Source organism: Propithecus coquereli, unplaced genomic scaffold, assembly GCF_000956105.1.
Source record: "Propithecus coquereli isolate 6110/MARCELLA unplaced genomic scaffold, Pcoq_1.0 Scaffold355, whole genome shotgun sequence".
NCBI lineage: Eukaryota > Metazoa > Chordata > Mammalia > Primates > Indriidae > Propithecus > Propithecus coquereli.
In genome coordinates this window covers 1882794-1897473 of record NW_012149230.1, presented here as the reverse complement: position 1 = coordinate 1897473, position 14680 = coordinate 1882794, and the positions used below count along the sequence as shown (strand labels likewise).

At 37.5% G+C, this 14680-nt stretch overlaps 1 protein-coding gene across 1 annotated transcript in view; it reads left to right on the top strand.

Moving 5' to 3' along the window:
• The window catches only part of LOC105816119 (protoheme IX farnesyltransferase, mitochondrial), a 136181-nt gene that overhangs the window by 26483 nt on the left and 95018 nt on the right, over nucleotides 1-14680 (top strand). Inside the window, exon 4 of the mRNA XM_012651445.1 lies at nucleotides 4753-4877. Coding sequence (XP_012506899.1) covers nucleotides 4753-4877 — 125 coding nt within the window. The remainder of the gene's footprint in view (nucleotides 1-4752; nucleotides 4878-14680) is intronic.

The following is a 14680-nucleotide window of genomic DNA, read 5'->3' as shown; positions in this document are numbered from 1 at the left end:
CCTTTGTCAGTTTTTTGCAAACCACTTTTTGTCTCTTTTGTCAATTTATCAGTAATCCCATTAATCAAAAATTTGATGTGCTTTTCTGTGTTATTTATCACCCAATCAAGCTATGGAGTGAGTAAAAAGAGTAACAAGGTACTTCCTCCTCTGATTAACAGTTTTGCTTTCATGTAACTACATACCCTTTTTAATTTTAAACAAAGTGAATTTTATTTTTAGAACATTTTTATTTTTGACAGTTCAATGATTATGGTACTTTCTTACCCACTGTGATGGTGATTAACTTTTAAAAATTTGTTTATTAAGCACAATACAAAATGTTGATCTGGATGTACCCCTGGTATCCATGCGGGATTGGTTCCAGGACCTCCCTCAGAAGCCAAAATGTGCAGTTGCTCATGTCCTTTTATAAAATGGCATAGTGTTTGCGTATAACCCATACACTGTATACTTTAAATCACCTCTAGATTACTTTTAATACCTGATGCAGGCCGGGCGCGGTGGCTCACGCCTATAATCCTAGCACTCTGGGAGGCCGAGGCTGGTGGATTGCTCAAGGTCAGGAGTTTGAGACCAGCCTGAGCAAGAGTGAGACCCTGTCTCTACTAAAAATAGAAAGAAATTATCTGGAAATATATATATATAGAAAAAATTAGCCGGGCATGGTGGCGCATGCCTGTAGTCCCAGCTACTCGGGAGGCTGAGGCAGGAGGATCGCTTGAGCCCAGGAGTTTGAGGTTGCTGTTAGCTAGGCTGACGCCACGGCACTCTAGCCCAGGCAACACAGTGAGACTCTGTCTCAAAAAAAAAGAAAATACCTAATGCAATGTAAATGCTATGTAAATAGTTATTATGCTGTATTTTTTAGGGAATAATAGCAAGAAAAAAGGGCTATACATGTTCAGTACACATGCTTTTTGTTTGTTTTCAAATATTTTCTATCTAAGGTTAGTTGACTCCATGGATGTAGAACACATGGGTACAGAGGGCTAACTGTAGTTATTTATTTTGGTGACTCTGGACTTTACTAATTATACAGTGAGAAAGTTATAGTAGATTTTCTTTTAACTACTGCAGTTGTTTATGAGTAGGCTACTTTTGGTTTAAGATTCAAGGCCTTAACATACAGTTAAGAATTATTTCAACTGATTTGCTCTATGGATAGGAGCAATCTACTTAGTTTCATTCTGAGAGAGAAAACCTTGCAGTCTCTTTTCCCTCAAATTCTCTCATTGATACCATCAGCCTACCTTCCTGCATGGTAGAATTCTTCTGGTACAACTGAGAAGTTGCCCAGACGTTAAGGACTTTTCTTCTAGTCCTGGCTTGTCACTGTGCAGTAAGTGAGAAGTTGCTGTTGAGCCACACAAAACAATATGATTCTCATTCTTTAATGTGACCTGTCCGTGAGCTTTTGCAACTTTTGATATGGTATCTGTGAAGAATGAAAAAGCTTCCTCACAGAAGGGAGCTATTTGAATATCCTAAAGGGAGCTTTGTTGTTTGTTCTAAAAACAGTGCCTTTCTTGATGGTCATTATATGTGTGCAGGTGAAGCGAAACAGACTATTACATGAGAGGCTATTCTCTCCCTGTTGGCACATGGCTAAAACATACCTGCAACCGCTGTTTTCAAAGCCTGGAATCACGGTGGCATTTTCTTCTGGGCATAAGTCATTACTGAATTAGAGAGCTAAAACTTTCTTCTAGAATGTTTCCACTGAAGTAAGTATTGTTGACTGCTGCCCCTGTTCCATGTGGTTGTTTGTTGCTGTTAGATGCCAGCTGTACACTTGTGTTATGACTTGTAGTACCACATCTGGCCAGGGCAGGCTGTACCTGCAAGCAGAGGAGACGGGGGAGGGACACTACATACCTGCTCTCTGGCTTAGTGGCACTCCTCGCCTCAGGCGTCTCGTGTGTCTTTGTGACTTCTGATCAGCCTCCTATTTGCCTTTAACCACTAACCTGCTTGTCTTCTTGTAATCTTTATCTAAACCTGCATCTTCATTCCTGAACCTTCCTCTTTACTGTACTTTAATCTGTTCATATATTCTCTTTTCTGGAGGTAAATCTTCCCCTGAGAGATTGAGATGCATGCCACATTTGGGAGCCTCTGAGTTAAAGGAGGACCTCTTGCCCCAAATACATGTGCTCTTGAGACTTCCAGTTAGATGGTAATCTCAGCACGTATTCCTAAATCACCTTGCAAACTGTCATTGAACCCAACCAAAGAAATAACAGCAATATCAAGAAAACTGTGTCTTGTCTACGTATGGCAGGGGCTTGCTTGTCCATATGGTAGAACTCCAAAGGATTTCAGTAACTTGCTGGTAATACTAGATTGAAGGACATGCCAGCTGATTCATGATCATTAGGAGGAACTATCACTTTCTCTGGTGTGTACCTGCTGATGCCAATGGTGTCCTGCTTCCTGTGGCCCTCACCTGGTTATTAGATGTCCATGCCACTTCATCCTCAAGGTGCTTGTCACCAAATCTTTTGTGCCTTTCATTCCTTCCTTTCTCCCCATCTGTAAAGATCCGGTGTGTTTTTCATACACTTCTTTCCACTGCACATGCTTCCCCTTGATGATCTCATCTGTCCCCTCAGGTTCAGCCGCAGTCTCCAGGCAGGTGCCTCCAGGGCTTTGTGCCTCTTTCCTGTCCTCCACTTCTCTCTTCTGAGCTCTAGTCTCCTATTTCACCTACTTTCACTATATTTCTACCTAGATGTCCCATGATTCCTCAAAAACCACACATTTTCCTAAGGCCAGCTGGCTCCATTACCTCTTGCCCTGATTTCCTTATTTCTGTTGATATTGTCATTCCTCTCTGTGTCATCCAAGTGCAGCACTTCACCCTTAATTCTCTTTTGTTGTTGTTTTGTTTTGTCTTCCTGCCTCTCTTACTTACCAGGTCCTCACAATTCTCTAATCAAAATATCCACTATAACTCTTCAGTTCTCACTTCACTGTCCTTATTCACGGTAGATTAATGGTATATCCTCTTAACATGTTTCTCAGCAAAACTCTCTGCCATTCTAAGTCGTGGTGCACATTGCTACCAGACTAAACTTCCAGTTATAGATCTTTCTTGCTTCAGACTGTCAGCGACTCTCTCTCTACTGCCGACCAAATGAAGTACAGACTCCTCAGCTAGATGCTCTGCAGTCTGGCAGCCGCCAGCCTTCTTTTTGTTGTCTATGCTTGGCTTAGTGGTAGCCCTGAAAATCCAGCAGTGAAACACACAGACGGGCCCCTGCCTTCACGGAGCTTCCTTCCAGTGAGGAGCCAGAGTGTGCCAAGTGCCATGAAGGAAACAAAAAGATAATGTGCACAGGGGAGTCACTGGGGAGGCCTCCTTTAGATGAGATGATCAGGAAAGTTCTCCCTAGGCAGTAATATTTCAGCTGAGATGTAAAGGATGAGCAGGAGCCAGCTGTGGAAAGAGGCAGAGGAAGCAAAGGGACAAAGGAAGACCCTGGGGCAAGAAAGAACTTGGTGTGCACAAGGAACGGAAGGCCCGCATGAGTGAAGAACAGTGATTGAGCTGAAGGGAGGTGTAAGGTGCAGTGTGGCAGGGGGAAGAGTTTGCATTTTATTCCAGGTGTAGTAGCAAATAATTTTCAAAGCAGAAAAGTGATTTGATCTATTTACATTTTAAAAACATCACTCTGGAGAGAGAAGCAAGATGGGAGCAAAGAGACCATTAAGAAGCTCTGATAGTAACTGCTTGGACTAGATCGGGTTTCTCCACCTTGGCACTATTGACATTTTAAGCCAGGAAATTCTTTGTTGTGGGAGGCTGTCCTGTGCACCTAAGGAGTTAAGAAGCACCCCCTCCCTATACCCACTAGAAAACAAGTAGCACCCTCCCCCGCAGTTGTAACCACAAATATCTCCAGACGTTACCAGATGTCTCCTGGGGGGCAAAACCACTTCTGATTGAGAACAACTGGGCTAGACGGTGGCAGTGTGCTGGGTTTGAGGCACACTGTAGACGTAGAACAGACAGTACTTTGCAGTGAATGGGATATAGAGAGTGAGAGAAAATCAAAAATGTTTCCTAGGTTTTTGGTTTGAGAATCTGGTAGATGGTGTTACACATACTTCAGACTGTTTACATTGGTCTTCTTTGCCCTTGTACCTGATGTTAGAATTATCCATCTACCTGTAATGTTGCTCACCCCACCATTCTCTTCCCTTCTCTGCAGCCCCTCCTGAAGATTAACTTCCATGCCATCTGTAGGCTGTCAAGGCTGTCTGGCTATCACCTCCCTCCATTCATCCTCTGGCCCCTAGGACTGTCATCTATTATAGGCAAGCCCTACCCTAGGGTCGTCTGGAGTTTGTCACAGAATTGGGACATTATTTGCTACCTTGTGTTGCAGTTATAAACATAAGTCTGTCATCTCCCTGCCAGATTACCCAAGAGCAGGAACGAGATCTTATATATACATCTTTATTCCTGATAATGCATGCTGATCTTGACTTTGGTATTCAGTATATATTTGTTGAATGAACAAGTGAATGAGTGAATCTGAAAGACCTACCTTACTTTTACTCTTGAGTATAATGAAGTTAAAAGAAAATTAGCATTTTCTGTAATGAACACATGTAGCTTGTAGTTTGTGTTATTAGTGTAATTCAATTGGTTTATATGAAAGATGTCTTATTCTTTGTCTTTTTGGCTTTTACAGTTGGGAATCTTGTTGGTCATGGTACATCTGCTCTGTTTGTGTATTGCAGCTCTGGTTGTAAGTACCACTGCAGCTGGATTTGCATTGGCTCCAGGACCGTTTGACTGGCCCTGTTTCCTGCTGGCCTCTGTTGGGACGGGCCTTGCATCCTGTGCCGCCAACTCCATCAATCAGGTCAGTTTCTCACCTTTCAGCTAGATTATGGTATTGTCACTTTTTCCTAGATGGTGGTATTGTCATATTTTTAAAAACCTTCCAAAATCATATCTATTGACAGAGAAGCACTGTGGACTTCTAACACTATATATCCTATAGATGTCTGTGGGACACATAACCAATTTGCCTTTTTTTTTTTTTTTTTTTGAGATGAATGTTTTTCAGATGTGTTCAGGTGTGAGAACAGTAGAGTATATGCTTCAAGTGACCAGGATTCCTTGGATTAAAAAGTGTTTTAGAGCTGTCATAACTTTCTTTTCTTAGTGGTATCTTTGTTTATCCATTTCAAATACATTCCCCCGAGCTCGTCATTATTATGCACTATTCTTTCTTGGTTTGATTTCTTTTAAACCACCATTATACAGAACAGAATATATCTTAAGCATATCCAGCTTTAAAAAAAATTAGTAATTTAGTAGTCTGTTAATGTGGTATGGAATCAGATTATATCCAAAAAATTAGCATATTATTTTTAATGCATCTTTTTTTTCCCCTCTTATTTTAAACATCAAAATAATTTCCTAAATTAGTTTTTATCCTCTGTCTAGTCATTGTGGTCTGCCCTAATGTTGCAGCTTTTTCATAAGATACCGTACTGGCTAAAACGTAAGGAAAAACGTTTTCATCACTAGAACACCCAAGAGGAGTTGGCATAGTTTTAAAACAGGAATTCAAGTTACCAGCAGGAAAACAGCTTGGCTGAGTGGATATATAACTTGCTGGTCTGCAAAATATGGTAATTTAATTTGATAATGCCCAAGATCATTATGGTTTTACAATATATTATCAGCTATTTGGAGAAGGATCAATCTATTTCAAATATGGTTTTTGTTGTTTTTATTTTTAATGTCAAAACAATCTTATAGTGAGGTGCATATAGTTCTGCCACTTTACCAACATTGTCATACCCATCTATAAAGCACAATGTCATCTCTTCCACGTTTTGCCTCCCTTTTGCTACCCTCCCGTGTTTCTTGGCAAAGAGAATAGTTGTGGTTTCACCATGAACTTATTTTTAATAAAAATTTGACTGAAGAGCAATCTAAGCAAAATGGATTTATTTGGCTATTTTGGGGTCTCTTTTTCAATTTTTAAAAATAACTACCTCTGTTTAGTTATAGATCTAGGTCAGGACATAAAACCAGGAGCACATTCTAGTTTTCAGTTTTCTTCTTTTAAGTTGAAGAGCTACATTTATCCTTGATACTATAGATGTCTTCTGTTTAAATTATATACATTCAAAGAAAGTGTTAAAAGTGTGGAGATTCTGGGGGGAAAAAACCCCGAAAAGCATCAAATGGTTCAGAAACCCTAAAACATCATAAAAAATAAGAGTTGTCTTGAGTTGGCTCCTTCCCCACCCCCACCAAAGGGAAAAAAAGGTAGCTCAAAAATTTATCATGAGGGCTGGGCGCGGTGGCTCACGCCTGTAATCCTAGCACTCTGGAAGGCCGAGGCAGGTGGATTGTTCGAGCTCAGGAAGTTCATGACCAGCCTGAGCAAGAGCAAGACTCCGTGACTACTAACAAAAAAAAAATAGAAATTAGCTGGATAACTAAAAATATACATAGAAAAAATTAGCCGAGCATGGTGGCGCATGCCTGTAGTCCCAGCTACCTGGGAGGCTGAGGCAGGAGGATCGCTTGAGCCCAGCAGTTTGAGGTTGCTGTGAGCTAGGCTGACGCCACGGCACTCTAGCCCGGGCAGCAAAGTGAGACTCTTTCTCAAAAAAAAAAAAAATATCTTCTTCTGTTACTATCTCCTACCTAGGTTGGTTTTCCAGCCCTGTTCTGCATCCCACTCACACAGCACTTCCATGCTTCCTTTGTAATGCCTCGTCATGTTCTTCCACATGTCACGCAGCTCCCACAGGCCTCCCCAGTGTCCTGAGTGATGTTGGCTCCTCATCAGTGTTTGTCGTGCAAATGAATTTCTTCATCTTCTTGTATCCCTCCCATTGTTTCCTTCCACTTGTCTTAGGCTCTCATTTCATTTGAAAGGATCACAATACTTAAAAAATCTCAGTGATTCCCAGCAAGTAGAATTCTAGTGTTCTTATTATGGTATCAGTCAGCTTCCCCAATTACATTTTGGAATATGTTGGAAATATTTTAGTTCCGGTATTAGGCAATCTCATAAATTTCAAATAAAGGAATGTGAGGTCATTTTTATTAGTGCTTTTAAATAGCGTAAACAGAACAAAGAGCACTGGGCAACAGGGTTTAACTGAGTTTTTGAGTAGCACATATGTAAAGAAATAGCCCATAGCAAAAAGGAAGAGTTTACTGCCTTTTTTTTTTTTAAGTGTGCTAGTGTTCAAATTAAAGAATATTATATGTGGTTGGTTTATATAAAAGGTCTTCAGCTTCTAATAGAGTTCTCTAGGAGAAAAAATTTCCTTCTATGTTTATGACAGGATTCAAATAACATTTTATTTATATTTTTAATTTTTTTTAATACTTTGAGCTATTATTCATTTAGTTCTGAGTGTTTCTCCTTTGTACTCTACTTCTGTGATCTCTGTGAAAGTTGAAAAAATAAGGCTTTTGAAAGCAATTTTTACATTTGTTTTAAGGAGAGAAAATGAGATTCAGCTTCTGATTTATGAAGAAGTGACTAGTGCATAAAGAGATATATATAAGAATCCACTAACATTAAAATGTAAAAATAAATTACATACACGTTTTGTAATATATACACATGCATCATTCAAAACCATAGTGTGGCTTTAAAGTGGGTATGCCTTCAGAGGATGAAAGCAATGCATAAAATGTTTTTAATTTAGCAACTGTAAGATAAAATGTTATGGATGGCTTTGACTGATCGAGTCTTGACAAACAAGTGACAAACTGAATAGCTGAATTCAAGTAAAATAAATTAATAAATTGAAAAAGATAAGAATTATCAGAAAATTATAACAATTATTTTGAGTATTTGACATAAGACAGTGTTATAATAAGCTATAATTGGGATTCTTTTACTTATGTTACATATACATGATTTTTAAAGAGTGATTATCTCAATAAATGCATATGTTGGTAAATAAATTTCTACAGGAAAAATTTTGATGGTGACATTATACTCCATTTTATGAATGGGCCTCAATTCTTTATCATTGCAGCTTTTTGCTTCTTTTAGTAACATTGCACACATCTCTAATTGTTCTTAAAGACAAATTACTGGAAATGGAATTGCTGGGAGGAAAGCTACCAGCCAAAGCACATATGAAACTGGTTTAACTTTAGAATGTATAATCTTAACAAAATAATTAATTTCTTACATTCTTACAGTGCTATAGAGTTTACAGAGCATGTGTACATAAATTGTTCTTTAAACTTACAACTCTGTAAAGTAGGTGGCATTCCTTGCATTCTATTTGTAAAACATTTTGTTTTACCATTGAATTAATTTTTTAAAAAGCAACATTTAAAAAATGTGTTATACAAATAATGTTTTCATTGCAGATCAGTGAGAAAATATAGATAAGCAAAAATAACAATAACAATTTTTATTTTACTTTTCCCTTATGCCAGGCATTGTTCTATGTGTTAGAGTCACAGCAAGGAACAAACAAAAATCGCTGCCTTCGTGGTGCTCACATCTCACCACCAAGTAGATCCATTGTTAATATTTTGGTTTATATTATAGACTTTTTTCATATACACACAGACACATCTTCACACGCTCACATATATTAATTTCTCACAGAAATGATATATATAGTTTGGATTTTTTTTTATATAATATGTCTTGAACTTCCTTCTATGTCAATATTTGGTATCATAATTTTAAGAGTTGTAGATGGATGTACCTTGATTTGTTTAATGAAATTTTTCCTTATTTGACATTTTAGGGATTTCCAGTTTTTTGCCCATGTAAACACTGCTGAGCAGAAATCCTTTTAGCTAAATCTTTGCATATGTCCTCATTTCTTTTGATAGATTCCTAAAAACGGGTGATTGTGGCAATAGATATGTAGTTTTCAAAATAAAAAGTTAAAATGAAAAAAGATACTTATTTCAAGTACAGCTAAATGTCCTTCCAGACAGTCTTCTTTCTGTTTTTGTTTGAAATCAACTTATCCTTCCCTTTGGCAGTGTGTTACCATGCTCATCACCAACCCTATAAATTAGAAAACCCTGCCTTGGTTTATAGGTAACAACAGAAGTATTCTTCTAATTTAAGTTGTTTTGATTATTTATGAGGTGGAGTTAGTTTATTTTTTAGTGCTTATTGACCATTTGCATCGTCTGTTGTCAACTGTTTGCTAGTGAGTTTTGCATGTTTTGCTATTGGGATGCTTGCCTTTGTCTAAGGGCTCTTTCTGTATGTAGACTGGATTATTAACTCTTTGTCATATAAGGTACAAACATTTTCTGCAGTTTTTTTCTTTTGATTAATTTTTTTATAGTGCAGTTGTTTCATATGTTTATGCAGTCAGATCTTTTCATTTTTAATACAAATTGAATACAAAAATTTTAATAATTTCTCACCTTGGCACTTTTAACGATTTTGGTTAGATAGCTTGTTGTGTGGGGCCGTCCTGTGCATTGTAGGATGCTGCCCAGCTTCCCCCAGCCCCCAACCCACTGGATACCAATAGCACCCCTCCCCAACTTGTGACAACTGAAAATGTCTTCAGACGTTGCCAAATGTTCCCTTGTGACCAAACTCACTCCCACTTAGAAAACCTCTCCTTCAATAATTTCTACTTTTAAATTCATTGGAAAGCTTTACGCAAGATCGTAGCTATAATTTCTGCCTCAGGCAAATCCCTGGCTCACATTTCTTGTGTAACTATCTGTTGATAGCTGGGGTGACCATATGCCCTGCTTTGTGCTTGCATTCTTGGCATAATTATTAAGAATGCCCCTTTTACTTTCAAGTGTCCCAGTTTGAACAAGAAATATTATATGGTCTTGCTATTTGTAGCCCACCTATGCCTTTAATCTTTCACTGTAAAAATATCTTTGTATCAAAAAATCTCAGGTTGGGTTCTGCTTTTTCTATTCGCAAATATACCTATAGGACAAGTAGAGATTCCCTGACCACAGCTCAGGTCACCTGGCTTGCTCCAGTTTCTCCCTCTTTGTAGCTTCATCTGTGCTCTACTGTCATGCCTGACTGTGCTGTTATACACAACCTCACACTACCTTAAAGAATATTTTATACCCATTATTACTCTGCTATCAGTACATTGTTCTAGAATCTTGATAACTTCTTTCTGCTGGATCTTTGTGCCCTGACGAGTAAAGCACTCTTCCTCATATTGAGCCAAAGTCTGCCTCCTTATAACTTCAACCTCTTGGCCATCGTTCTCTCTGGAAAAACTCGGTGTTCTTTCTTCTTCCATGTGACAGTTGTTCCAATGTATCACTTTCTAACCACAGTTAATAGACACTTGTGGTATTGCAGCATACTTACTCATTTGTATCTCTTCCCTAGAGAACACTTAACTCCTTGAAACCGGTAATTATGACTTACATGTCTTGTACCATCCATCACCTCTGCCCACAAGCATGTAGAGCAGGCCAGTAGAGTGAAATTCTGAAGGAATATGTATGGGGGGAGAGGGGGAAAGTACCAAGAAGTGTTCATGATAACAATAATTGCAGCTAACACTTATTTAGCACTCGCTATATGCCAAGGAATGTTCTAAGCCTTTTATATACATTAGATCATTTGTTTGAATCTAGGTTTATGGGATTTCAAAAAATAGCTCTTTGAAAGATCAAGTAAATGATGAATGAATTTATAACTTAGCTCTAAGGAGAACCATTGATGTTCTCAGAGACTTTATTTTAGAGAAAATTACAAGAAAGGCACAAAGCAGAGTTTCACATCTGAGAGGTAGGTTATAATTACAAAGGTAAATCTGATAAGGGTGTGTTATCTTTGGGATCTACTGTATCTGTGAATGTTGAAGAATTTTTATGAAAGGAAATGAAAGATCAAGAGGTGTGAATAAAATAGGGTCAAGAAGAAACATGTTTTGTGTTTGATACTGACAACACTTGAGAGACTTTCATGGTAAAAATAAGGTAAAGAAGAAGGCTTTGGATAAAGAGCTCTGAATTATAGGGTGGGTAGGGCAAAAGAAAATTCACGTCCTTTAAACTCTGAAAGGAGAAACAGGTAAAGATTTTTCTGTTTTTCTAGTGAATATGAGATTAATATCTAATGCATCTTTCTCCATTTTCTCTTTCTCTCATGTTTCTTTTGTTTTGACTATGCAGTCTGCCTAGAGCAATAGGAATTGACTTTCATCTTCCATGTTGAACAAAAGTAGTAATTAAATTTGGTCTTGTATTCTAGGAGAATAAGACTTACGTTAGTGAATACCAGTGATGTGATTTATTGAACATCATACATGTAAGAAAAATCAATATGAGAAATATATTTTTCTTCTGAATGTTGTGATTTGTTTGACTTTGATGTTTTAGCTGGTGGGCAACTTGCATTCATTCAGTGGCCTCTGAAGTTCCTAGCTCGTGGCTTATTCAGATGATTCAAATTAGCTACTGCACTAGATCAGGTTCGCATAGAGAGTTCTTGAATACCATGTGGGAAAAAGTCTCTGACTGAATATGGTTTTTATATATAAGGAAAATGATGAACATTACTGAACAATGTCAAAAAGAAAATGCATTTTAAATGCAGAGTCTCTTTTCCTGAATTTATATAACCTCAAATAATTTCTAAATTACATTTTATTCTTCTCTCCAGAGCGATCCATCTAAGTGGAGTGAGTTTGGCATTGATATTCATAACCAAAATAACTCCAGGTGAAGTTTTGCCAACAAATGCAGAGATGATGATAATTTGAAAATATATTTGTAAATAGTTTTTTATTATTTACATGCCACATTAGCTCATCATTATTTTACAACAACTGTGTGAAGTGGCATTATTCCAGTGTCGTAGAAGAATAAAATGAAGTTTAATGATGTCATTTCACTGATCACACATCTGAAAGTGGTCAAATTGGGAACAGAACCTGTGGATCCAGTTCACTGTTATTTCCTCTCAACTGAAATGTCCTAGTCCATTCACTACCTTGGAATTGGGCTATTATGAGTCTTCCTGCCACCAGGTTAACTGCTGACATCCTTGCCACTGTGTAGTAGAGGTGAAGTTACCTTAGTGGGCATGGTAATATGTGTATCTCTGATGAGATCAGGAGGATTTACAGCACTTATGCCTTAGTCAATCTGTGTTCCATTAATGCTATTATTGTGTTATTAATATAAAAGTTTGGTCTGTTTTTGGCCCACATCCTTCACACTTTCAGAATCTCTTATCTTCCAGTTATTCCCAGATAGGGTCTTAATAGAGAATGGGAAGAGAAAATGTGTTTATTTTTCTCAGTGTACTAAGAAACTTGGGTTATACAAACTCTAATATATATGTGTGTGTATGTATTTTTATGAATATACGAATATATTTATTTCAAGTATGTACATACTTATATGTGAATTCTTCATATTTGAATATGTGATGATGACTTCAGTTCAGCAGATATTATTGATTTTTTACTATTTGGTAAGCATCGTGGAGTTATGTTTGTGATTCTGGTAAATTAAAGAAATATTGGTAGAAAATGATTGATCAAAAAGCAGGTATTTAATGAAGACATAGTGGAAATGATGGCAATGATACCAGTATGGATTTGGGGAGCTAGGATCCTTGGCATATGTCTCTGGGTAGCATGTTGTGATTGGACCTGATCTGGGTGGCTTGCAGACTTGCCGCCTTCGCTGTGCCATCACCTCTGCCTAGCAGAGGTCAAGCTGAGGTTCTTTCCAAATTACCTCTCTTTTTTCTTTTTCCTTTTTTTTAAATCTTCAGTTATCTTTTGCTTTTCCTGACACTTTGTTCATCTGAATCCCATTAGCCTGTTTGTTCTCTGCTCTGAACCACAGACTTCGCCCCCTGTTTTCTGAGTTAGATTGATTCTTGGTTGACCGATGACTGATAGCACTGATGTGAAAACTGACTGTGTGGCCGGTATCTGGGAGACCGTGTCGTTTCCTTGTCTTGTACTCTTTGCCTTAGTGACAAACTGCTTTTAAGCTTTAATATCTGAACATTTTTAATACCTTGATATATATTTATACTTTAAAATCGGAATCATTGGATGATTCTGAATTCTAAACCAAGCCCCTAGACACTGAAAGGAATAGGAATTGGGGTGTCAGGGGATGGAGGGATGGACAGTGGGGCTGATGGTATTTGTTATTATACCTGTGCTGCTTTGTATAACTAGTAATGGAGCTCCAGGCTGCTTTTGGCAAGCTATTAGACCTTTAAAATTTGTGTGTAAGTGATTAAGTAAATCCTAAAATTCACATTTTTGTGACCACCCAATCCTGTCTTATTGATTTTCTAAGAAGTTTTAGAAAATATTGTTTGGCAAGAAGGGGAAATTACTTACCTGTGTGATTAATCTTAAGGAAAATTTCACTCTGGCATTTCCTTCAGATCCTATGTCAGATTTCTCCCAGGAGCAGTGATCAGAGGGGGAACAAAGAAATTCTAAAGGATCTGAATGATGGAATGTAGAGATAGGATGAAACAAAGAGAAATTTTGGTAGTTAATAAGATTTATGTATACTTGTAATCTAGAATATCCTTATGTCTTAAAATATAAGGTAAACTTAAAATACTAATAGCAGTTATAGCTTTTATTTACCTGCTAGTTTATAAAACCGAAAACTCCTGCTGAAATAAAAGTCCAGTATAATATCCTGACATTTCATTAATATATCTGAATAAAATTATGATTGTTCTGGTATTGCTTTTAGCAAAAGTATGGTTGATGATCTAGAAAATGCCATTGTGTATATTGCTGTCATTAAATGAACTAAAATAAAAAGAAATGAACAGTGCTGTGTATAATTTCCTTAAATGGCTAGCTGAAGATCGGCGGGTAAATATCCTTCCCTAGTGTTACCAATGTCACCTACTAAATACATCTTCTGACCTTAAGAACGTAAACACATCTTAAAGAACAGATTCTCAGTTCTTATAAAAATGTTCAGGGATGTATAAAGTAGGGTATCAGTAAAGGACGGAATTTACTGAGCTTGGATTCCCTCCATGATTTTTCACTTAGTCTTAAGCGAATGACTCACTGAATGGCCAAACAGCTTATTTAAGCATGCAGTTAACCTTGATCATAGAGTTGCGGACATTCCTTTAATTCAGAGTCTAATGTGTTTTCCCACAAGAGGAGAAACATAAGTTTTTCGATAGACATTTAGCTATCCTAAGTACGTCTGGCTTAAGTAAAGTCGGGTTACATCAGAAATGACCCGTTTCATAAGTACTTGGTGAACATTGTGGCTTTAAGACTTTATTTTAATGCTTTTAAAAAGCAGGTAAATGTGACTGAACTAGTCCTCACTTGCATAGAATTTTGTTTATTCTACTTAGTTCAAGTTAAAATTATTAAGGTAGGGAAGGCTGTTGAAGTCTGCTTGATGTTTACCTGCCTGTTGGAAAGTAATTCTGATTTGGCTAGGACCAGAAAGCAGAATGTCACTAAGTAGTAGAAAGTGCTGATATTCTTTGCTGCTATATTCTTGAAAGCTGTTTTCTGAAAGGATCCTTATGTATTTATTGATGACTTTTGCTAGAGACAAAAAGATAGGTCCCTATTCTGAAACAGTTCACAGTCTGGTAGAGAAAGACAGATGTATGAATAAGTACAATTAAACAATAACATACGTTGGCTCTGTGCTGGAATATAGGCAGTGACT